Source organism: Cervus elaphus, chromosome 14 (assembly GCF_910594005.1).
Source record: "Cervus elaphus chromosome 14, mCerEla1.1, whole genome shotgun sequence".
NCBI classification, from domain to species: domain Eukaryota; kingdom Metazoa; phylum Chordata; class Mammalia; order Artiodactyla; family Cervidae; genus Cervus; species Cervus elaphus.
The window spans coordinates 59,737,953-59,761,980 of NC_057828.1; the positions used below are offsets into that span (position 1 = coordinate 59,737,953).

Below are 24,028 nucleotides of genomic sequence, written 5' to 3' on the forward strand. Positions count from 1 at the left end.
CTCTGAGAAGGAAATAAAGCAGGCAGTGTTGTCAAAAATAACTTGTACATGAAATTCATGTTGTGCAGAAAATATTGTAGGACTTGTGTGCTACAGAGCCCATCTTAGAAAACCACCTAATGGTTACATTATTGAGGACTTACTAGGAACTGATGTTGAAGCTGAAGCTTCAATACTTCGGCCTCTTGATGCGAACAGTGGACTCACTGGAAAAGACTCTGATGCTGGGAAAGACTGAGGGCAGGAGCAGAAGAGGGAGGCAGAGAATGAGATGGTTAAATAGCATCACCAACTCATTGGACATGAATTTGAGCAAACTCTGGGAGACAGCGGAGGACAGAGGAGCCTGTTGTGCTGCAGGTCCATGGGATCACAAAGAATCGGACACGACCTAGTGACTGAACAATAACTAGGGACCATGGGCTCTGCCAACCTTAAGACTCTTAGTGCTGACAGTTCTCTGAAATATTCTCATTATCCCGCTTTGCAAATGAGGATTTGTTTTAAAATCACTCAGTCACTGATTGGGGAGGATTTAACTCCCCAATCCTCCTCCCTCTGCATCCAGCTTCCTTCCACATCACAGATACACAAGATCTTCAGACTCAGACTTCCCCAGCTTTCTCGAGAACACCTGATCACTGCATTTTGCTGAGCTGCTTTCGACAATTTCTGAAGTCCTTTCCTGGGATGCAGGATTTCATGCATCACAAGACTGCTGATGCCAGCCACCAATCTGTTGGCATTCACCTGCCGTTACACACAGCTTCCGGTGGTATCATTCGGATTTTAGATTACTTCTCTCCCTTTGTTCCCCAGAACCTGACATCTATAAACATGACAACACCGGCAGAAAAGGGCAGGAGGAACAATCTCCAGCTTCGTAATGGGGGCTGGCGTGATGTGCGGAGGAGAGGGAGGGTGCGGATAAGGTCCTGATTCTCAGGCAGCCCTGGAACTGACACGTACCACTCTAGTGCTCGCAGTCGCAGCCATCACACACTGCTTGGTGTTAAATTTAGAATAAAAGCCAATTAAAAGATAACAAGGAAACATATGCTCGGGATGGTAAGAATCTGAGTGTTTATAGAAACATGACCTCCAGCTGCTGCAGGAAAGCACTGGTGTGTTGTATAAACCTGAATCCTGCCTGCCTTACCCCTTCTCCTTCTTTCACCCATGGCCTGAACTCATCTCTGCCCAGATGGCTTGCAGCAGAAAAACTGCAGTGATTTTTTACTGTGGTGGATGGACTAACTTGTGTCTGAAAATCAGAGATCAGGTAGATCACTGCTCAATGTTTTTTTCTGTGCCAGGCCAGATGACGGGGTCTGGGCTGGGCTGGAGGAAGTGTTGGCATCATGCCTTCAGCTGGGTTCAAGGTGTTTCTACTTGGAGTTCCAGACAAAACACTGGCTACTAGTGACATAAGGATGCAGGCGAGTAGGTAGGTTTTCCATGCCACCCTGCATCTCCACAAGGCACGCCTGCAGCTCACAAGCCCCTAAAAAGGGAGGCACTGCTCGGATGGACACCCCAGAAAGGTGAGTTTACTACCTTTGGCATCCTCCACCATGTCAGCATTTGTAAGCAAACAGTATTATCATGAAAAGCAAAAATTCTGCTACTCTGCAATCCAAGTCAGCTCAGTTTAATGTCTGGGCTAAAGAGTTTTCAACTCCTGCTGTTCCATACTGGGGAAATCACAGCAGGAGAGCCAGGTTTTCCATTTCTGCCTACCTAGGACATTTCCAGGGCTGGGCCTTGCCATGGCTGACCATGTTCTCACCCCCCACATCCAAAAAGTCACCTATTAGCGATGTTTCCAAAATTACTGTCACATCCACCCTACACTCGACATTTCTTCCCCCTTAGTCCAGACCTTCAGCAGTTCCCATCTGGTCTTCTCCAAAATTGTCCTGACTGGTCAGCCCATCTCTAGTTTGCATGTCAGTCATCCTCCATATTGTCCAGGTATACGTTTCTAAAGCATGGTGGGAACACATCCTTTCTCTGCTGGAATTCTTTAATAACTCCCAAACCACATTAAGATAGAAGTAGGTCCTTCAAACCTCTTTAAGATAGAAGTAGAACAGGGCTTGGCCAGTGGGCCCTTTACAGCTCCCTACCAACCACCCTCCCTACCCCCAACCCTGCCTCCAGCTGTCCCGTGCATGCCAGGGGCACTGTGTCATCTCATTCCTTGTGTTTACGTGCCCTGCCTTTTCCCACTTAGAACACCTTTCCCCTAGAGGTTGCCTGTCATTGTCTACCCACCCTCCATCTTTTTGGACAGAAACACTCCAGGAAGTTTTCACAAATCGGCTCCAGTCTGGGCTAGGAGCCCCTCTTCCCTGCTGACTGTTCTCCAGTCTCATATAGTTCTTATCACATTATGTTGCAATTTCTGGTTTACTGGACACCCTCCCACATAATTTACAAACAGCTTGAGGGCAGGGCCTGGCTCTCACTCATCAGCGTATTCTGGACACTTGGCATAGGAACTGGCTTTCAGTATTCTTTTGGCAGTAGGTATTCAGTGACTGTTTCTTAAGTTGTGGAAAGGAACTCTCTTCCCAGGACTGGGATGGCAAAGTAAGAAGTGGGCAGAGTAAAGATTTTATTTTGTTTGCTATTATGCTAATCATGCCTAGTAATAATAAAATTACTGTTAAGAGTGGCCCATCTCAAGTAGAATCTGGCAGCCTTATGGGAGGGGGTGTTTATCCTGGGACAGCACTGTGGGATGATCCAAAATTCAAAGAGACACATCCAGTCAGTAGAACAAGCATCCCAAGCCCTCCTGATTTTTAATACATTCAGAAAGTAACTCACAGATCTGCGAGACAAGGATGACGAATGACCAAGCTTGGGCTCCACTCCTGGTTCTGCCACTCTCTGGGTGACCACAGACTAGAGTCTGCTCCTCCCCCGGAACTGGGGGTGCAGGACTGTCAGTGGGAGGGGCAGGGGCACCCTTCAAGAGCACAGGGTTGGCAGGCAGACGTCCGGTGTGGGGAATGGTTCCGCCACTCAGGGCCCCGAGGATCTGCGGCAACGCACTCACTCTGGAGATGCCCTGAAGGACAGGGTTCTGCTTTGCACAGCGCCTTTCATGGCTTCACAATTCAAAGGGAAGCCATTGTGAGTGAGCACGACTCACAAAGACCCTTCGCCAGACGAGGATCATAACACGAACCTACCTCCTCGCTGCATAATAGTGGGGAGAAAGGTATGAGCTATGTGAAAAATACTAATCATTGAAGTTCCTGCACATATTTCACCAGGGCCTTTGCGATGACAATAATTTATGATTTTCTAAGGGAGCACTGCCCTAAGGCTACAATGTTTGACGTACAGATCTCAGTCAGCAGGACAAGACAGCCGTCCACTGTCTTCCTCACCTCAGCCTTCCTCGGATCCTCCTACCTCCCTGCTGATCCCTCATGGTCTCCTTTGCTGAACTACCCCTCCACCTGCCACCTTCACCTGGCCTCTAACCATGCAAGCAACTCAGAGTTTGGGCCGGGGCCCGCTTCGATTTTCTGTCTTCCTCCCCGGGTAAGATCATCCAGGATGCTGGTTGAACTCTGCAGGCTCCCACTTGAAACTCCAGCACCGACCTCTCCTCTGAGCACCAGACCTGCACAGCTAATGGCCTACTTGACTTCCTCATCTGGCTGTCTCCATGGCAACTCCAAGTCTGCATGAAGCTCTTCACTCCCCACCCTTCCCCAACCTGTTCCATCCCATCACCCCTCAACATGTCAGCAGTGCTCCAGCATCATCAGTTGCCCAAGCAAATGTCTAGAAATGATCTTGACTCTTCTTCCCTAGCTCCTCTCTCTCCCAGACTCACCCTGTCTTCAAGTTTCTCTATGCCATAAACAAACCTCGCTCTGTTCTTGCCTCTCCAATGTCCAATCCCGGGTTCCTGCTTTAGGTCCTTAGTTGATGTCCTTGGGTCCACACTGACCTTCCTCAAAGCTGTTCTCTACCCAGTGCAGGATGGATCCTGACACACAGGTATGCCTTGGGCACTTGCCTCCATGACTCTGCCCAGCCATCCCCATTCTTTCCAGCTCCAGCCAGGCCAAGGTTTCCTCACTCCCCAGGTTGTAACCCCACTAGGCCTCCCCACCTCAGTACTTTGCACTGGCCATTCCCCCTTCCTGGGATGGCTTTCCTCCAGCTCAGCCTCCAAGCTCAACATAAACGCCGCTCACATCCTCCCGGATGACCCTTTCTAAAGTGGACACTGCCTTGCCACCCTCTGTCACTACACCCACATTACCCTCATAGCTCAAAGTTTCTAGCATTTTGTTTATTCTTTACTGACTTGTTTATATTCTGTCTCATCCACGTCTTCTCCATGAGAGCAGGAATCAACTTCCTTCTACAGTGCTGTTTGCCCAATGCCTACACAAAGCAGAACCTCAATCAATATTCACTGAATGATAAAATAGTTTTTAAAAAATGACTGATTGAACTATAATTGGTTTCGATTTGTTTTTATGTCCCCTCCTTCTTCAACCTCCTTCCCACCTCCCACCCCGTCCCACCCATGGCTGATTCATGTGGATGTACGGCAGAAATTAACACAATATTGTGGAGCAATTATTCTCCAATTAAAAATAAATAAATTTATTTAAAAATTTTGCTTTTATGTTTATCTGTTCATCATTAATGATCTTTACCAGCCCAATGAATGCAAGATTCATGATCTACACAGGACCTAACACATGGATTACCCTCAAAGGGAGATACAATGGAAATGCTGAAAAAATAACACTTCTTTCTACCCAGCTCTGTAAAAGAATGCAGCGACTGACCAGTAAAGCTTGGGGGCTGCCATCTCTTGATTATCTACAGCCACATTACCATGATCAGTATTGAATGTGAACACTCTGTGAGCAGAGTCTGAAGTAACAGCTATGGGGAGATGCAGAGATGTGGGCAGAGTCTCTGCTCTCTTTAAGAAGAAGGCAAAACAGACTCAGTGAAAATACATAAAGCCACAAATGCCCCCAAACACATCAATATATATAGAACCAATTACCACAGTAATCGACTAGACTTGCAATAAATTGACAAGAGGGACCATAGCAGTCAGGGCGGGCGACAGAGGCACACACAGAGTGACTTTATAAGCTGCCCCTGTGGAATCAACCTGACTAAAGAAAAACCCCAAGGAAACAAGAAAATGTCAGGGGAGTCTAGGCTATTGGCTGACCCGATTAGGTTGTTTTCCCCTGTCACAGGCACTCCCATTTCACCTACAAATCACATATTTTAACTGGCAGATTTATTGAGAAATTGCACTGGAGAAATGCTTCGACCTTTCTTTTTCTTTCTTTGTTATTTTGTTGATCAGCAAAAGAAAAATATTTTCAAGTCTTTTGAACCTGCTTTATTTTTGCAGTTGCTCTAAACCAAGGGCTTCTGTGCTATTAGATTCTAACTCTGTGGAATGTATCCCATCCCCTGCCAGACTTGACCAACTGGATGGGCCTTGTGTGGTTAAGTCTTTGCCAAGCTCTCTATCCCTTTCCAGTCACGTTAGACTTTAAGGGGAGATGGGTGTGACCACTTCCTGGAGCCCCGGGGCATGAACTCTGTTTAGGGAGGTACCATCCCCTTCTCTGGCCTCAGCAGGAGGATGCCAGACCACAGGTAGTCTGCACACAGCCCTGCACAAAGCAGCCAGCCAGTGGTGTGGCCATCACACATGACCAGGGAATGGTCCAACCTGGTCCAGTAGCCCCTCTCCCCAGGAAATGGCACTACCATGGGTCTTCCATCTAAAGCGCTCCACACCTGTCTCTTTGCGTCCCATCTTCAGTGTCTCACAGATTGCTCCTGGGGGCAGCAGCCACCTTGAATGTGGGTACTTTGGCAGTAGACAAAATACACACAGGCTGAAGGAACTTTCCAAGGAATGGGATGAACTCTCATGGTGAGAAGTATGTTTGGGACATTGCAACAACTTTCTCTGCCTCTTTTGTGGGTCAAAGAAAAGCCCAGAGAGGGCTTCCCTGGTGGCTCAGATGGTAAAGAATTCACCTGCAATGCAGGAGACTTGGGTTTGATCCCTGAGTCAGAAAGATTCCCCTGGAGGAGGAAATGGCACTCCAGCATTCTTGCCTGGAGAATCCCATGGACAGAGGAGAATGGCGGGCTAGTCCATGGGATCGCAAGGAGTCGAACACGACTGAATGACTAACCCTTTCTTTCACTTTCTTTTCAGAGAGTTCAATCATGCTGTCCCACAGATGCTAACTAGCCAAACGAAGAGAAGAAGTAAGATGAGGCTGGCAAAAGAAAGAGTTTGCTTGGCCTCAACATCTAGAATCCCACAGTGGGCCAGGAGCCTTCTCTTACTACCCATGATGTCTAGCACGGCATTGATCTACAGCAAATGACATACATTTCTGAATGAAGGCATACACATCATTACCTTGCAGAGGAACTCACAGCCTTCCCTCACGGTGCTACTAATCAAGGTCTACGTGCTCTTGACTGTGCTGGCATCAATATATCAGCAATTGTGTCAAAGTATACTAGGGAATTTCTTAAAGGAAGTTGATCTGATTGGAAAACTATCTTCCTCTCATCAGTAACAGAGACAGAAATGATGTATTCTGGGGCCTTTGACTGTTGTGACATTAATCAGCTTCATTTTGTAGTGTAGCTGGCAGTTGGGGCCACATTCAAAAATGATGTCAACTACTCTCATTTTTTTCTAAATTAATTACTTACCTAATCCTTTTTTTTTTTTTTTGCTGATTTCCTTGACATTAGTTTTTTCTTATGTATTTTTAATTTTTCCTCTTAATTTTCACCTTTTAGTAATTGAACCAACTTCCGAAGAGTTCCATGAGATTCAGGGAGACAGTCTCTGATGACAGAGGGATGCAAACTAGTAATAAGTAGTGGCCAAATGGATAAGCTTAGATGAAAGGGGTTTGTTGATTTGTTGGTTTAAGTCAATGTAGTTTTATGTCTTGTGTTGCATTCCTAGTTGCTTTTAAAAAAAGTAATGATAGGAAAGGTGGTAAAAGAAAAACTATTGTTGGCTCCTATAGCATTAACTGGTAGTCAGAAACTTGAAATAACAATCATATATTGGAGGGCCACACATGGATTTGCCCCAGTTCCTAGTATATAATTCCAGTCCTACCTTGTGTTGGTCACTCAGTTTTAAAGACTAGCCTGTTCTTCCTGTGCCAAATCCTAGGACATGACATAAATCCTGGGACAGGGCAAGTGCATGACGTCCCCCACACGAAACAGTCAAACCTGGAGATATGTGAGAGGGATGATAAGAGGGAGGACTAGCCAGGGCCTGAAGGAAAAGGTGTTTGAGGCGATGCTGTCTTAGACAACAGGCTGCTGTTTCCCTTGGAAGAGGAAAAGGAGGAGACAAAAGTATGGCATTCACTCACTTACTCAACCAACATTTACTGACCGCCTGCTAGATGTCATGCCTGGCATTATGTGTTGCAAGAGATGGGGTAGGAGTAGGGAGTGACCTCGGAGATTCGTTAGCTGTACCCCTACCTTTCAGAAACTGTTGACCCCCCTGTGCCTCTGAGAATACAAGAGTATTCCTCTAAAGCACATTATGAAGGGAGAATAGGAAAAACTAGGAGCCAAACAAAAACATAGAAACTATTAGTCTGTTCTATCTCAACTCCAACATCCACTTATGCTGAAACTTGGGTTGTTACTAGAGCCAAGGTCTCACCTCTGGGGCTCAAGGGGAACCGAAGTCTGCATCCGTATGTGGCCGGTGCAAGCAGACACTGCGGGTTTGGAGTCAAAAGTAAAGGGGAGGCTGGTGCAGCTGGACGCCTGCATGGACCTCCCCCTTCGGAAGATGCGCCTGACAGCTCCTTTGCACTTAAAAAAGCAACAACACCCGGCTGCTTATCAAAGCTTCCCAGGGGTTCTTTCCACAGAGACCACATTTTTATAGCCTCCCTTCCCCCATCAAAAAAAAAAAAAAAATCCCTCTCCTATGGGTGGGGTTTATTTCCTGGTCTTTTCTCAGCAAAAGAGCTATATAACTGGGACTGAAAATAGCTCCCAAAAGATGTGATTCTGGTCTTGATTTTTGTAATGGAGGTTTGGCTTGACGTTCCTGTTCCACTGGGCTAGTTAGTGATTTGTGACTTCTAAAAGACACAGCAGTGTTTCTAGGAAGAACACATTTATCCAGTTTTACTCCCTGACATTTTGATCAGCTGCTATTTTGTTCAAAAGTTAGTGAACTGAACTGAAAATTTTATTGAAATAATGCTAGTAATAATAATAGTGCTAATAATAAGTCAAAATGCATAGAACAGTTACAGGATGCTAGACACCCTGTTTCATAAATAATTATTGTATCCGATCCTTAATTGTAAGCTAAGTATCAATAGCCCTATTTTACAGACAGGGAAAATGAGGCTCACAGCCATTAAGTAAACTTAATAAAAATTCTGACGCCTATCTGTCTGACTTTAAATTCTCACTATAAACAACAGAATTAAACTCCTTCCACTGCAGTATCAGTTGACTTAGCCTATTGAACCTTGATCCAGGCCTTATTAAATGCTGCATTCTATTATTATAGCATTCTATTATCTATTCTATTATTCTATCTATTATCTATTATTCTATTTCTAATATGTAGAAATAATTTGCCATGTATATAGAGTCACAGAGAACTAAAAGTAAAAGAAGCTCTAAGTATTACCTAATTCAAGTTAGTTATTATACAGACGGGAAGATGATTTTTATAGAGGGTTAAGTAATTTACCCAAGGTCAGCTGGCTGGCTAATGGCCTAACTAAGCGCAATAGCCCAGGTCTCCTGACCGCTCCCCACCCCCTCCGCCCCCCGAACCGACCCCACCCCCACCCTCAGTGCTCTTTTCCTCAAGACACTGCCTTAGAGTAGGATGGACTATAATATAGATATATTGCACTTAAGACACAAGACATCCATCCCCCCAAATGCAGAAAGCCCAAGTGATGTCAAGTTTAAATTTCCACCTTGGTGCAGAATTTCCCATTGCCTCATTACTTATCTTGCAATTTCCCCCCATTTTTTGGTGCAGAGATAAACTATTAGTTTTGTTATGGAGACCATAACTTAAGTCTTAGTAAGTATAGGAATTATACTCTTAAACCTGCTGCCATATGCTTATTTCTCTTGGATCAATAGCACCATGGGCAACCCACTGAGAACTGATCTACATTGTGGATAAAAGAAGTGGGGGCTAAACAAACAGATTTCAGCCTAGCTTGCAGAATTTAGGAAACAGCAAGTTTGGCTAGAAGTAGAGTTTCTTCTCTTCACAGTCCACCAGAGAATCCAGGCCTCTTTCTTCTCAGTAATAGTGGTTATGAGTCTGATATTTACTAAGTAAATTCTATATGTGCTACATGATGCTAGAAGCTATGAGAATTCAAAAACTTATGAAGCCTTCTTTGCATTTTCTATGTCCCCTGCCTGGATTGTTCAGTTCCTAGATCTTTGCATGATTAGCTCCGTCTGCCAGATCTCACGGAGAAGGCAGTGGCACCCCACTCCAGTACTCTTGCCTGGAAAATCCCATGGACGGAGGAGCCTGGTGGGCTGCAGTCCATGGGGTTGCTAAGAGTCGGACACAACTGAGCGACTTCAGTTTCACTTTTCACTTTCATGCATTGAAGAAGGAAATGGCAACCCACTCCAGTGTTCTTGCTTGGAGAATCCCAGGGATGGGGGAGCCTGGTGGGCTGCCGTCTACGGGGTCGCACAGAGTCGGACATGACTGAAGCAACTTAGCAGCAGCCGCAGTCAGATCTCAGCTCAAACTCCCCTATCATTGAGGCCTTCTCTGTGCCTGCCATCTTAATCAGCACCCCTTTCCCCATCGTCCAGTCACCCTCTATTACATCCTCTGATTTTAGTTTCTTCATAGTATCTATCACTGTCTAGAATCATTGCTGTCATTTATTTGTCACTTGCCACTTTCTTTCTCTCTTCACTAAGATATGAGCTCTGTAGAAGCAGGAATTTTTTCTGTGTCATTCGCCATTATATGCAAAGTGCCTAGACCAATGTTCAGATATAGAAAGAAATGAATAAATGAATGAATGAGCCCATCCTCAGGAAGCAATCCATCAAGCTGTGAAGGCAAAAGCTTGCATATTTTGAGCAGCTATATCCAGAAAGCTATATAATCAACTACTAACTTGTATATTATGGACAAGATGTCACTATTGTCAGGCCCATCATTATATGAAAGAAGTTCGATATCGCCACCAGAATTGTCATCCCATCAACTAAAATACTAGCCAGGTTAAAATATGAAACTCTAATATTTTTTATTTTGAGAAGAAAACAAGTGGGGGACTCAAACACTATTTTTAAAAAATAGAATCCTTGAGATAGTAAGATGAGGATAGTGTTGTCTATAGTACAAAGTGATTAAAAAAAAAAAAAAGCTTATCACATTTAATCCTAATTGTTGGCATGTTTCCAATTCCTTTCAGTGCCCAAAGACTTAAGACTGTTCAATTCTGCACACAAGCCTAATAATCAATGGCTTAATCGGAGAAAAGTCCTGGTCCAAAGTGAAAACCATTCAGGCCTGTCCTCCTCTCTGTGACAGACTGTCCTCTGCAGAGATGGCACTGGGACACAGCCCTAGAGCCCACCGTGCCACGGCTCCTGTGCTGAGGTTCCTGCACCAGCTAGGATAAGCAGGATGATGAAGGAACCCACACCCTGTTGGTCTCCGAGGAGAGAATCTAGCTTTGCTATTTGGTGTCATCCAAGAGCTTGTTAGACATGCAGAATTTCACGCTCCACCTCGACTTACTGAATCAGAATCGCCATTTCAAGAAGATCCCAGGTGATACACAGGCATATTAAATTTTGAGAAGCACTGCTACACAGGAAAACAAACACTCTGCCAGAAACTGGGTTGTCATCGTTGATCGTGGGCCACCACCCCTCACCCCCACTCCCAAAAAATCAACACCAACCAACCAAAAATCTAGAAAACTCAAGGTGAAAGGCAGTAGATCCATCATGAAGTCTAACCATGGTTGACATCTGGCCCTGCGGTGGTGACTTTAGACCAGTGACTCGGCTTCAATTCCATCTTGATCTCACTTCCATTTTGTCCACTAACCTTCCCACCTTCAATCTCTTCTTGTGCCATTGGCAGGCAAAATAGCGTGCTGCCATTTGCAATGTATCTTGGTAGGTGAAGGCATTTTTCTTGTCCTCACTCAGTCACTTACTGCTTTGGTGACCACATGCAAGTTACTTAAGCTCTCTGAGGCTTTATTTTCTTATCTATAAATAGGGAAGGTAAGACTTAAGTGATGTGTATGTCTGGAGGGCTTCCCAGGTGGCACAGGGGTAAAGAATTCACCTACCAATGCAGGAGACTCAGAAGACTTGGATTCAATCCCTGGTTCAGGACGATCCCCTGGAGGAGGAAATGGCAACCTATTCTAGTATTTTTTTTTTTCCACTCTAGTATTATTGCTTGGAGAATTTCTTGGACAGAGGAGCCTGGCGAGCTACAACCCACAAGGTCACAAAAGACTCAGACATGACTGAGTGACTGAGCACACACGTTTGAGGGTTAAATGAGAAAAGCTACGTAATAGGCTGTTTGGTAATATTATTTTGATAACTTCTTCCCTCAACCTACAGATCCAGTTTACTCCAGACTCTGCACCAGAGCCTGGGGACTTGAAGACTCAAATTAAATCCTCACACATATGTTTCAAAAAGCTTAGATCCTCCTGGAAGCTGCTGTTTATGACACCACCCGGCTCAGCATCAGTAGCACCTTCATCAGGCCTGTCTGCCTGGGAATGCCATAGAACAGCTGTTTCCTCTAAATCCCCTCTCTGCTCACTACAGGGTTTTGCATGTAGCAGGCCCTCAGCAAACATTTGTTGAATGAATTAATTAATCATTGAAAGAAAATAGCTATATGCTATAATCGCTTTGCCATTTGAGTGCTAACTTTGTCATTGTAAATGTATATGAAAAGAGCCTTCGCAGCTGGTTTGTAACCCTGGGGTTGTAACACATAAAGTATTATACAGACGTAAGTTATTCTTCACTGGCTTTCTATGTTCTGCCTTTAATGTAACAGGGTCTTGTGCCATGTAGCACAGTTATGCCCTTTAGCCTATGGACCACACCAGCTTAAAATACACCAGACTAGGTCTCTGCTGACCAACTCTCACAGACTGGATCAGATGCTGATGACTGATTCAGCTATTGTTTTTGCTTCAGCTATGGCCGAAATCTGTTCACTGTCTTGGGCAGATGAACCAACTGAGTCTTTCTTGGCTTCTATCCACCCAAAAACTAACTGATGAAAAGTGGGAAAGGTGGCATTCCGTGTGGTAGAAATACAATGTCATTCAGGTGGTTTACTTCTTTCTTTGACTCTAACCTAACTTAAGACCTCTCAGAGCTAGAGAGTCCCCTTAAGGGAAAAACTCTCAGCTTGTATCTTGGAAGAAGAGGAAGATGTTCTTCTTGGCTTTCCCCATGGAAAGGAAGCAACTGGCTGGAAACCAACCAATCAATGCCCCCACCCCCTGACCATTGCCTGATCCCCAGTAGATTATGGACTAGAAGGTACAGCAGAAAGGAAGAGCTTGCTGCTGTTGCTGCTGCTAAGTCGATTCTGTTGTGTCTGATTTGGTGTGACCCCATAGATGGCAGCCCACCAGGCTCCCCCATCCCTGGGATTCTCCAGGCAAGAATACTGGAGTGGGTTGCCAGGAAGAGCTTGCTTATCACCAACTGTCACCCAGATAACCCCACGGATATGCCCCAAAAGCAATGGCAAGGAAGAGCTATACCAAAGGTCAGATCTAGCAATGAAAGTGACACTGGAAAAGAAAAGGAAGAAAGACCCAAGGAAATCCACTCCCAAATGGAGTACCAAAAGAGAAAAAGGAAGAAGAAAGAGAGAAAGAAAATATTCTGAGCTTAATGTGTCAGGTTGAGGATTAAAATTAAGCCCGTTGAAGTTCTTCTTTGAAGAAGGTTCCACCTTTTTGGTCACTTTTCTGAAATCTACAGATCTATGCCTCTTTTTACTGGTTTCTTCTGAAGTAAGAACAAAATAAAGGATTTACTCATTTGACAACAGTAGATGCTAATTATACGCCAGGCACTGTGTCAGGGGTGAAGACTCAAAGATTAACAAGAAATGATCTTATGTTTTGCACTTCCTCCCAGATTTCTATCCAGAGTTCAGCTCTTTGTAAGTACAATGTGTGTTTTGTCCTTTTTTCAGTTAACTTGTACACACACCATGTACACACACACACACACACACATACATATGTAGTACAAGAAAGGCTGTGCATGTGTGTGTGTTGCTCATTCACTTCAAACATGTCCGACTCTCTGCAACCTAGGGGATGTAGCCTGCCAGGCTCCTCTGTCCACTGGATTCTCCAGGCAAGAACACTGGAGTGGGTTGCCATGCACTCTTCCAGGGGTCTTCCCTACCCAGGCATCAGACCCACATTTCCTGTGCCTCCTACATTGCAGAAGAATTCTTTACTGCCGAGCCACCAGGGAAGGCCCTGAGAGAGAGGCTAAAGATTATATTTATATAGATGGGTATATACATATTTTTATATACAGCATTTTTGAAACAGACAAGACCCTAATATATCTACTTTTCTGCAACTTGCTTTGTTCACTTCCAAACGGTTAGGAACAGAGCATCTCTGGACAGATAGATAGTAAACTGTAGTAATGGTTTCCTGGTTGCCTCTGGGGAGTGGAACTAGATTACTGGGAAATAAGAGTGAGAAGATTTGTTTTTCACTTTATTCTGTTTTATACATTTTGCATTTTTTAAATAAACTTTTTAAATTACAAAAGTCAGGGAAATATGGTACATGCTTTCAAGTCTATTATCACGGGAGACAGTCATACAGGGAAATGACAACACAGGGACATGTGAAGAGCACTGCTAAAGGATATAGATAAGGGACTCTAAGAGCATAAAACAGGAAGCAAAGAATTCTGACTAGTGCATCACGGGAGACTTGGTGAAAGTGGTGACGTTAGAACTGGCTCTTGAAGAGCAGGAAGGAGGTGATATAATGTAGGTAGATAGAAGACAAGGTTGGGCGGGCTCAACAGTGTGGAATGGCTCAATGCCCTCTTCCAAACCAGTGGGAATCTTGACCCTGGACCCAGAGTTGGGGCCTGACATTGGGTCAGGGTATCATTTAACTGCAGATGCCAATTTATGGAGCTGAAGTTGGTGATTAAAAGACAAGCAAGAAACAGAAATCATAACCAGGAAGACAAACCTGCAGATCCTAAGGGCCTACGCAGAGCATAAGATCCACCCAGAAATGAGACAAAGGAACAGACACTAGAGAAAAGTGTTTCAAGGGAGGGGGCAAGAGAGGGGCCCAGGAAAAAATTTCTGAGTGAGAAAAGTAGTTGTGGAAACTTTAGAGCACATACCTGTGGTCTCTGAAGCAAGAAGGGAATCTCAAAGCCTAAAACTGTAGGAATCAAATGCAATCATTTTTGAACTGATGCCAGTAGTCTTGCGCCATCAGAGAGGAGGAATGCTCGAGGTAGGGAACGGTCAGTGACACAATAGCTGGAGCGGGCAGAGGGGATGGGAGGCTAAATGTTTGCTCCTAAAGATGCCCTGGTCCTAATTTCTAGAACCTATAAATGTTACCAGTGATTGGCAAAAGAGACTGTGCAGATATGCTTAAATGACGAGTCCTGAGATGGGAAGAGTATCCTGCATTATCTGGTTGGGTCCAACATAATTAAAAGGCTCCTTATAAGAGAAGGCAGGAGGAGTTAGAGAGACCATGTGACTCAGGGACTGGAGTGATGCCCTTTGAAGACGGAGAAAGGAGACACACCAAGGGATACAGGTGGCCACTACAAGCTAGAAAGGGCAAGAAAAGGCAAGGGGGCAATTCTCCCCTAGAACTTTCAGAAACTGGCCTCACTGATACCTTGAGCTTAGTCCACCAAAACTGATTCTGGACATCTGGTCCCAGAACTTTCGGGAATAAATGTATGATGTTTTAAGCCATCAAGTTCATAGTAATTTGTTACAGCAGCCACATGAAGCTAATACAGGGAGTGAAGCCAGGTTCGTGCTGTAAGGCATTAGTGAAAGGCTTCAAGCTGAAGAGTCAAGTCATTAAAGGGCATTTTAAAAAAGATAACAGGTGGTGAATTGTAGAATGGACTAGACAAGCATGAAACTGAACAAAAAGAGGCACATGAGGATGCTACTTCAATATTTCCTATGACAGCTGATACTGTAAAGAGATGCAATTTTGAGAAATGGCTAGGAGAAGACACCTGTTAAAGAAATATTTAGGTGATTAAAAAAACGCAAAACTTTGTAAATGGTTGAACGTGGAGGGTGGAGGAGAATATAAAGAAGGGCTCCTCACTTTATATTTTGGCCCATCAATGTGGTTCACGAATCTACTATGTGATTTACGAAGCAATGTGGTTCACGAATACAAAGAAAAGACATGATCATGGAATATCCAGATAGAAATGGTAAACACTCACAGACAAATGAGTTTTTTTAATTTCAGGGTGAAAGGAAGGATTTGAGCTATGGGTTGAGGTAGATACAGAAGAGAATCACCTGGTATCAGTGAAGATGAGATGAACATTAAGGATGAAATCCTGAAAAATGACCAAAACATAAGAGATTTCTTTAGAGGAACGAGGGAAAAAAGAATAAGAAATAAAGGCCCAAGATTAATAAAGAATCTGAACAGAATACCATCAGGGACACCAAAGGAGAGAATTTACAAAAAGGCAGACTTGGCTAATAGGGACAAATTCTTCAGCCGAGATGAGATAAAATGATAGTTCAGTTTTAGTTTAGTTTTCTATAGAATAGAAAACAGAAACTCTGCTTAGGAAGTCCTTCATTTCCTTCTCTGGAGTTAATTCTGTAGTGTAACAGGGTTGGAAGCAATTATTTGAAGAGTGAAAAGAAGTTGAGGAAATAGAGAAAAGATGTACAAAAGACTTGCTTAAGAGATTTGATTGTGGTGTGGTGGCACTAGTGGTAATGCAGGAGTGCCAATGCAGGAGATGTAAGAGATCCAGGTTCAATCCCTAGGTCAGGAAGATCCCCTGGAAGAGGGCATGGCAACCCACTCCAGTATTCCTGCCTGGAGAGTCCCATGGACAGAGGAGCCTGGCAGGCTATAGTCCAGGGTGGCACAGAGTTGGACACAACTGAAGCGACTTAGCACTGCACATGTTGAAAGGAAATGGTGGTAAAAGAGTTGCATGTTTATAAAAAATTTCATTTTTTTGAAAATGAAACTCAGAAACTCAGGCTGAAGAGGTTGTAGAGATTAAAAAGGAGGAAACCAATGAGCGAGTGAAGACTAAGAGGAAGCAGAGATGGAAGGAAGCAAGGGCACAGATGGAGAGATTCAATTGAAAAGGAAGAACTTACTACAGTCACTGAGGCATGAGGGCAAAGGATGATAAGGAACATGGAAGTAAGTGTAGAAGTGGAGAGATTGAGGTTGGAAATTTTCAATTCAGATAGTCTTTATATGCTCTGTACAAAAGAAGAGAGACTAATCTCAGACAACGAGAAATGGGAAGTATCTTTTCTAACTGGAGTTCCAGTCAGACTTATCTGAAGACAGTGGAAGTGTTAGTAGCTCAGTCATGTCTGACTCTTCGAGACCCTATGAACTGTAGCCCACCAGTCTCCTCCATCCATGGGATTCTCCAGGCAAGAATACTGGAGTCGGTTGCCATTCCCTTCTCCAGGGGATCTTCCATGACCCAGGGATCAAACCTAGGTCTCCTGCATTGCAGGAAGATTCTTTACCACTGAGCCACAAGGGAAGCTATCTAGAGACAAGTGGTCCTAAATATTGGTCTGACCAAACCATATAGTAGTTGTATGACACGTAAGTGTCCACTGAAACAAAGGCTGTCTTTTGAAGATCTGGTCAAAAATATCCATCTCTAAGGACATGCCTCGTGGTCCAGTGGTTGAGACTTCACCTTACAATGTGGGCTCAATCCCTGGTCGGGGAGCTAAGAGTCCACATGCCTTGTCACCAAAACATAAAACAGAAGCAACATTGTGATACATTTAATAAAGACTTTAAAACAGGTCCACATCAAAAAAATATATATCCACCTGTGAATTCTCATCAGTCAGGTATACCTAAACCACTTCATGCGTCCATGATAAAAGCCACATAGGAAGTCACCATGTGAGAAGGGCCTTTACCACCACTCCCACCACTAACAGCGGCAGCAACTTGTTGAGGGATTGTCCTGTGCCCAGCTCTGTGCCAGACCCTGGGATTTTAAAGTTGAATAAGGCATAGAACCCACCTTTGAGAAGCTGCACAGTGATTTAAAGAAAGAGAAGGAAAGTCTTTAACTCAAATGCCTGACCTGAGAAAACCTCTCACATGAAGGGAGACTCCGAGGATCTATAACGTGTCAGAGCTGGAAGGCACCGTGAGAGCTTTACAGGGAAGATGCTGATAGTTAATTGAGTAAACAAAGTCGCCTGGCTGATTCTAGACTACCAACCCTTAGTCCTATGATCTTTCCATTTCATTTCACCCCTGACAAACCTCCTTTCCTATTCAATCCATAAGCAATTTTAGGTACCTAATCATAGGTACAAAAGCAAAGAACAGAAAACCCCTTTTCACGGGAAAGTTTTAAAAGTTAGAGCAGGCAAGAACCTATAATCAAAGGACTTGAGTCTAAAAAGGTGTCACTTTTATGTCATGGTAGGTATAGTCCTCTCAGAACACCTGTCACCACTAGTGTATAAATTCCATTTTGGAACAACAGTCCCCAGAGTGCAGAAAAGCAGAAGAAAATCTTCCTTTGTCTTATGTACTTATAATTCTTAATCAGTAGCAGGCTTCATGCTTTTGGAATAAAAAGAAATTAGTGCCTAGAGAGAAGAAAAATATTTTAGTGTAAGAATCAGACCCAAGGATAAGAGACGCACAGTAGGTAACACAGAGGTCAGATTTAGGGGTCAGCTGGGGGGTAGGTATATGTGGACAACTACAACAGATCAAAATAGACATACTAAAGTGGTTGAATATCTTTTAATATCAACAAAAAGCAAGGGCTGATATACATCATATTTATGGGAAAATAAAGCTAACAGTTGGACTGTGACAAAACTAGCTCCTGTGTGCAAGAATGGCTTGAGATTAAGAGGGATAAGGGCATAATGCCAAGGCTATGGACAAATGTTCCTCTTGGGCTTAGTAAGGATATTACAATGCTCAGGAGAGATGCAAGGGGCAGAACCAGGAGTTCTGAGGAAGGTCAGACTTGCATCTCCCAGCTGTCCCAGAGCCTGGCAATCCTTGAACCACTGGCAAACAGCAATGGGGGAGGGTTTAGCCCTTTGGTTCAATCAGGAGGCTCTGGCACGGAAACATAAGAAAGTTTTGCCAGCTGGAACAGGTCTTATCAAAATGTGCTTACATTATACTCCTTTCTTGGCAAACTGGAATCAGAATAATTTTAAGATGTTGACATTTGAATGGAGACAAGAAGCCTGTGGTTGTGTCTTTGAGCTTACAGGAATCAGGACGTAGTGGGGGACGGGAGAAGAAGTCTGCAGCCCAGGCACGAGCCTCTTGCCTCTTTTGGAAGAAAGCGTCCAGCGGAAGGAGAGGCTCTCGTGCCTCAACTACCTCTTAAGCAAGACAAAACAGAAATCTGTGTGCAGCTCAGAGAACCAAGAGCATCTAAGCCATGGGAGCACATTTTCCCCACTGCAGCCCTGCTGACAGCAGAGAGTCCCTAGTCTCAGAGGGAAGCTTGGTCATCAAATCTTAGCTTGACCTACTTCTTGAGTTTTCATTGTGCTCATTTCATCACTTGCCCTTTAACAACTCACACCTCCATAATTTGGCCTCATCAGAATGCCGTGAGGATAAGCTCAGATGAAGAAATTCCATGAATGGCAATTCTAAACCAAGTCTTGCTCAATCAGAATACAAATTTACCAGCCAGTACTCCTCCTCCACCAGAAGGTGAATTCAAAAGGTTTGAGAAATTCCAGTTCCTTATACATACTTGGACTGAATACTAACGTGCCATCAAACACTGGACATTTGTGAGACTGTTATCCACAGCTATATAAACACCTGGGGCAACGGAGATTTCCTCATAGCACAGAGCAGCAGGAAAAAATGCTCCAAAATACAGGGCAGGATGGAGTGAGAAGGGATTTGCTATTCAGTTAGTTACTGGAAGAGGTTGCCAGCCAGCACAGGATGGGATTGCTGGGGACAGGTAGTGACGGGGAGGCTGGAAGGCTGTTCTTTCCTCCCTACTGCATAAGAATAATCTAATACATTGCCTGTGCTGTGGTAGCAGGATGCATGGTGGCTGGTAAAGACCTTTAGATGACTTTCTCTGTGTTAACCAGTTCAGTGACCAGATAGCTTTGACTCTATCCTGTATCTAAAGTTTCCCCAAATACCTCCATTTTGATATTTAGCTTTAGTAACCAGACCTTGCCAATTCAAAGGATGGGAAAGAGCATTGAGGCGAATTAAACCTTCACCTGCAGACTCCCTGCATTTGGTCCCATGGAGGCATGCAGGCGGCCAGGGCTTGTACGGAACATAGAACTTGTCAATGAGCATGTCACTCACCTTTGCTGATGTCTTCATACTCCAGCCAGAGTCGCCGCTGCACCTGCTTGTTTGGGTACCAGATAGAGCAGGATTCCTCAAAGCCATAGATAGCTTCCTGGATGTAGTGGTTGCCAAACTGGTCCAACAAGGCTACAAAATCCCCACGAGATGTAGCCCCGTCCAGGGAGTGGAGAGCGTTGCTGAGGGCTATGGAGAAACATCACCCAGGATTAAGAGTGAGGATTCATAATATGGGTATCCCAGATTCTCAGGCCTTCCAGCCTCAAATCTGCAAGTGACACGTAGCCCAAAGTATGCTGGAGAGCTGGCTGGAGCTATCAGGTGAGTATTTCCAGGTAGCTGAAGCAGACATTTCAGTTCCTAAAAGAATATTTCTCTAAGCCAATTGGTTGTTAACTTTGTGCAAGTTGAGTAAAACATTGTCACATCTCTACCACCCACCTGCTTAAGTCAATTTTTTTTTCAAATCACAATCATGACATTAAATCAACTTAGTGAGCTCAAATAATAGCATTAAAAATGAAGGAGAATAGCATAGTTTAAAATAGAAACACAAATACCAGCAGAGAACATTTCCCATCAGAAGATGAAATATGGCTTCATGAAACTTTTGTTGTGTGTATGTGGGTGTGTGTGTATGTATAAGGTCATGGTGTAAAATGTATTCTAACTGTGTGTAGGGACCAAAAAAGTCTGCAGGATTTTGTTCTTCATGCAGAGACATTGGTAATGGAAAGACAATGGAAGACGAATGATAAGGAAAGTCACTAAAACACTGCTTATATCTATTTAGAAAAAAAGTATATAAAGACTGCTGCTACTGCTAAGTCACTTCAGTCGTGTCCGACTCTGTGCGACCCCATAGATGACAGCCCACCAGGCTCCCCCGTCCCTGGGATTCTCCAAGCAAGAACACTGGAGTGGGTTGCCATTTCCTTCTCCAATGCATGAAAGTGAAAAATGAAAGTGAAGTCGCTCAGTCGTGTCCGACTCTTAGCGACCCCATGGACTGCAGCCCACCAGGCTCCTCCGTCCATGGGATTTTCCAGGCAAGGGTACTGGAGTGGGGTGCCATTGCCTATATAAAGACTAGAAAATGGCAAATGGAAGAAAGAACCTGTTGGCCGCCTCACTCACCTCCCCAGACAAATCTTGGATTTGCTTTCCCTGTTTAAGAGAATTATATATGTCAGAAAGATAACCTATGGCAAAATTTTCAAACCCAGTATCTTCTCTGACCAACTTTGTACAGCCTTACTTTTGACACACTTGTGTCCTGTCAGGGCAAGGCAGAGCCTGGCTCAAGTTTAAGACCCCAAGTGCAGACACCCATATCATCCATGATGCCATGTGTGGCTTAGAAAAGCATATGGCAGTAGAGATACCCGGCTGTTAACCCCTGGTGGGCATACAGCATCTGGGCTGAGTGCCAACTGAGTATGTGCTCAGGGTAGGGTCTCTACTGCCATGTTTTTCTAGAATGTAGAGTAGCTTAGCTCATTCTAGGTGTTTTCTGCACTAGCAGATTTTACTTCACTAATAATCCCTTCTTGCCAAGAATTCTGGTGATAGAAAAGATCTAAACCCCTGCGTGTACTCTGGAGATGTTCTATATCCTTAATGCCTCTTCTGTCTCTCTGCATCAAGATTTACCTTTAGTGAGTATATATCTCACCGCTCTTTCCCTCTATCCCTGACCTTCCATCTCTCTCTCTCATTGGCCCTAACGCTCAGCCTCCCTGTTGCCAACCCTGAGTCCTCTCACCCTGTCTTGTCATCCTGTGTCAACAAAAGCATTCAGCTCTACTCCCCCTTTCACTCAACACAGTGAAGCCAGACTCTGGAGCATAAAGCTCAGGTATGGAACAGTCTTATAGCCCCCGAGCAAGGAGCGGAGTCACCTTCTTCTAGTCCATGGGGCTGAGGTGAAATAGGGATGCAAACCTATGTGAAGGCGGATTTGTTAGATATTTCCTCTTTTACAAACTTCACAGTGGGATGGCTCAAATGTTAGGAAAAACTTGACTCAAGGCATTTATCACTAAGGTTTGAAGAATACTTACACAAGATGCCTCACTGTTCAGTTTTGGAATAATTTATCCTACGTAAGTTTAGAATTCACTAGTCCTTAACATACTAGATACAGATATAAAGACATAAGTATGTGCATGTGTGTGAATGTTATATATATACACACACATATATGGTAGATAAATCTATATCTATCTATCATGCTTACTTACTGTTTAGAAATCTTTGTTGTGTTGTTTAGTCACTATTGTAGCCCACCAGGCTCCTCTGTCCATGGGATTTCCCAGGCAAGAATACTGGAGTGGGTTGTTTTCTATATTTCTTCACCACTTCCTCTTTATTGCTCTCTTTCCCGTATTTCTTTCAACAGATAGAACCTCTAAAGTATACTCTTTGCATTTGGAAAATTTTATTCTGTCAATTTATAAAAAGTCTGCTTTTGTATGACCCCAGGAAAAATGATAAAGTAGGTGCTTATCTTCCATGGTTCCCACACTGCCCTTTCCATCTCTTCTATCATCCAAGATAGAACTTGCAATTTAATCTATGCTAAGAAAATGATCCTATTCCAGCCATTTGCCCTGAAGGGTGAATCGAGTGAACAGGTTATAGATCTTGTGGAGTGGCTACATTTTTGGACGGCACCTTCAACATGGATAAAAGGTTTGTGCCCTTGGGAAGGAACTCCACACCCCAGGGGTGGGTGGGAGGGACGGCTCACAGCTGCGCTCACCCTGAGAGACGGTCACTTGGTTGAGCTTGATGTGGTACATCACAGAGCGGACCTTCCAGTGCTGCAGCACGGGGTATCCCGACACCTCACTGAAGTTCACCATCCCTGGGGACAGAGGAGACGAGTGTTCAGTGCGTGCAGTTGATTCATAACTCCCAAGTCTTCTGGTTACGGGGTGTAATTATGAAAAAGTGAGAAGTCATGCTTGGATGGAGAAACTTTCTGGAATCATAGTAACAACAGCTATAAACCTTTACTCGGTGCCAGGCACTTGGCTAAGCACTTTGTATATAGTCACATGATCCTTGTGAGCGAGGTGCTCTTGTTTGCATCTTATAAATGAGGAAACTGAAGCTTAGGGTGTTTGCATTAGGGACCTACACAGAGCCAGATAGAGTCCAGGTGTGCCTGAGACCAGGCCTGGGTTCTCAACCATTCTCGTCTAATACTCCCTTAATAAACTCATATGAAACTCTAGGTTTACTGGAACACATAGGTTTTTACTGTCTTTAATAGCTGTAGTAATTGACTCAGCTCACGTTCCTGATAACATTGATTTTTGTGTCCTATTTAACTGATTTGTGTTCAGTATTAAGGTTTTAATTACTCTGAAGCTGATAATACTGTTTTGTCTTTACCAGGAGCGACTGTATTAGCATAACTAAGTTAGTAAGGGGCAGGAATGGGCCCTAAACCAGGGGTTCCCAGCCTCCAGGATCTAATACCTGATGATCTGAGGTGGAGCTGATATAATAACAATAGCATATGATGATTATTTTTATAATTTCATAATCATAATTCAGAATTTTATAATTATTGAATTTGTTTAATAATATTATTATAATTACTATCAAACTGATATAATAATAATTAAAGTTAATAATAGTAATAACTTTATTGTGAAATAAAGCACACAATAAATGTAATGCTTTTGAATCATCCGGAAAACAACCCTCCACCCCCCTACCCTCCCAGGTCTGTAAAAAAATTGTTTTCCATGAAACCAGTCACTGGTGCCAAAAAGGCTGACGACCACTGCCTTATACTGAATGTCATCTATGTGCCAGATGTGTGATAGACACTTTATGTGTGGTCCCTCTTTTATAAATGGGAAAACTGAGGCTCTGAGAAGCGAAGTTACTTATCCAAGGTCATTCTCAATTAATACACCCTGTATAGCCTCTTAGTGATGCTATAATGAGCTGTTCTTGCTTGAACACCTTGGAGAAAGAGTGGTATTCTACTGGAATTCTAGTCATCACTATAAATATAAAATGCTACAGAAACAAAATAATTAGGCCATAGGAAACAAAGAAATCACCTTGATAACTTTAGAAAGTCAATTTTAGCTTCATTTCTCTGCCTAATGTATGCATAAATGTATGCATATATATGTACATATGCAAATATAATGGTCACAGATATGATAAACTTAGATAGTGAGTGTGTGTGCATAAATATAATGGCAATAATACACACATAGTGAATTATCTTGCCATTTTGACCCATGCTTCCTTCGAGTTAAATCAACTAATTT

The 24,028-nt window shown here is 43.7% G+C and overlaps 1 protein-coding gene across 2 annotated transcripts in view; it reads right to left on the reverse strand.

Moving 5' to 3' along the window:
* ASTN1 (astrotactin 1) overlaps positions 1 to 24,028 on the reverse strand; it is a 343,197-nt gene that overhangs the window by 59,613 nt on the left and 259,556 nt on the right. For both annotated transcript variants that reach the window (XM_043924291.1, XM_043924289.1), the window contains exons 15-16: positions 22,492 to 22,596; positions 19,725 to 19,913 (exon numbers count right to left, since the gene is read on the reverse strand). In XM_043924291.1, coding sequence (XP_043780226.1) covers positions 19,725 to 19,913; positions 22,492 to 22,596 — 294 coding nt within the window. The remainder of the gene's footprint in view (positions 1 to 19,724; positions 19,914 to 22,491; positions 22,597 to 24,028) is intronic.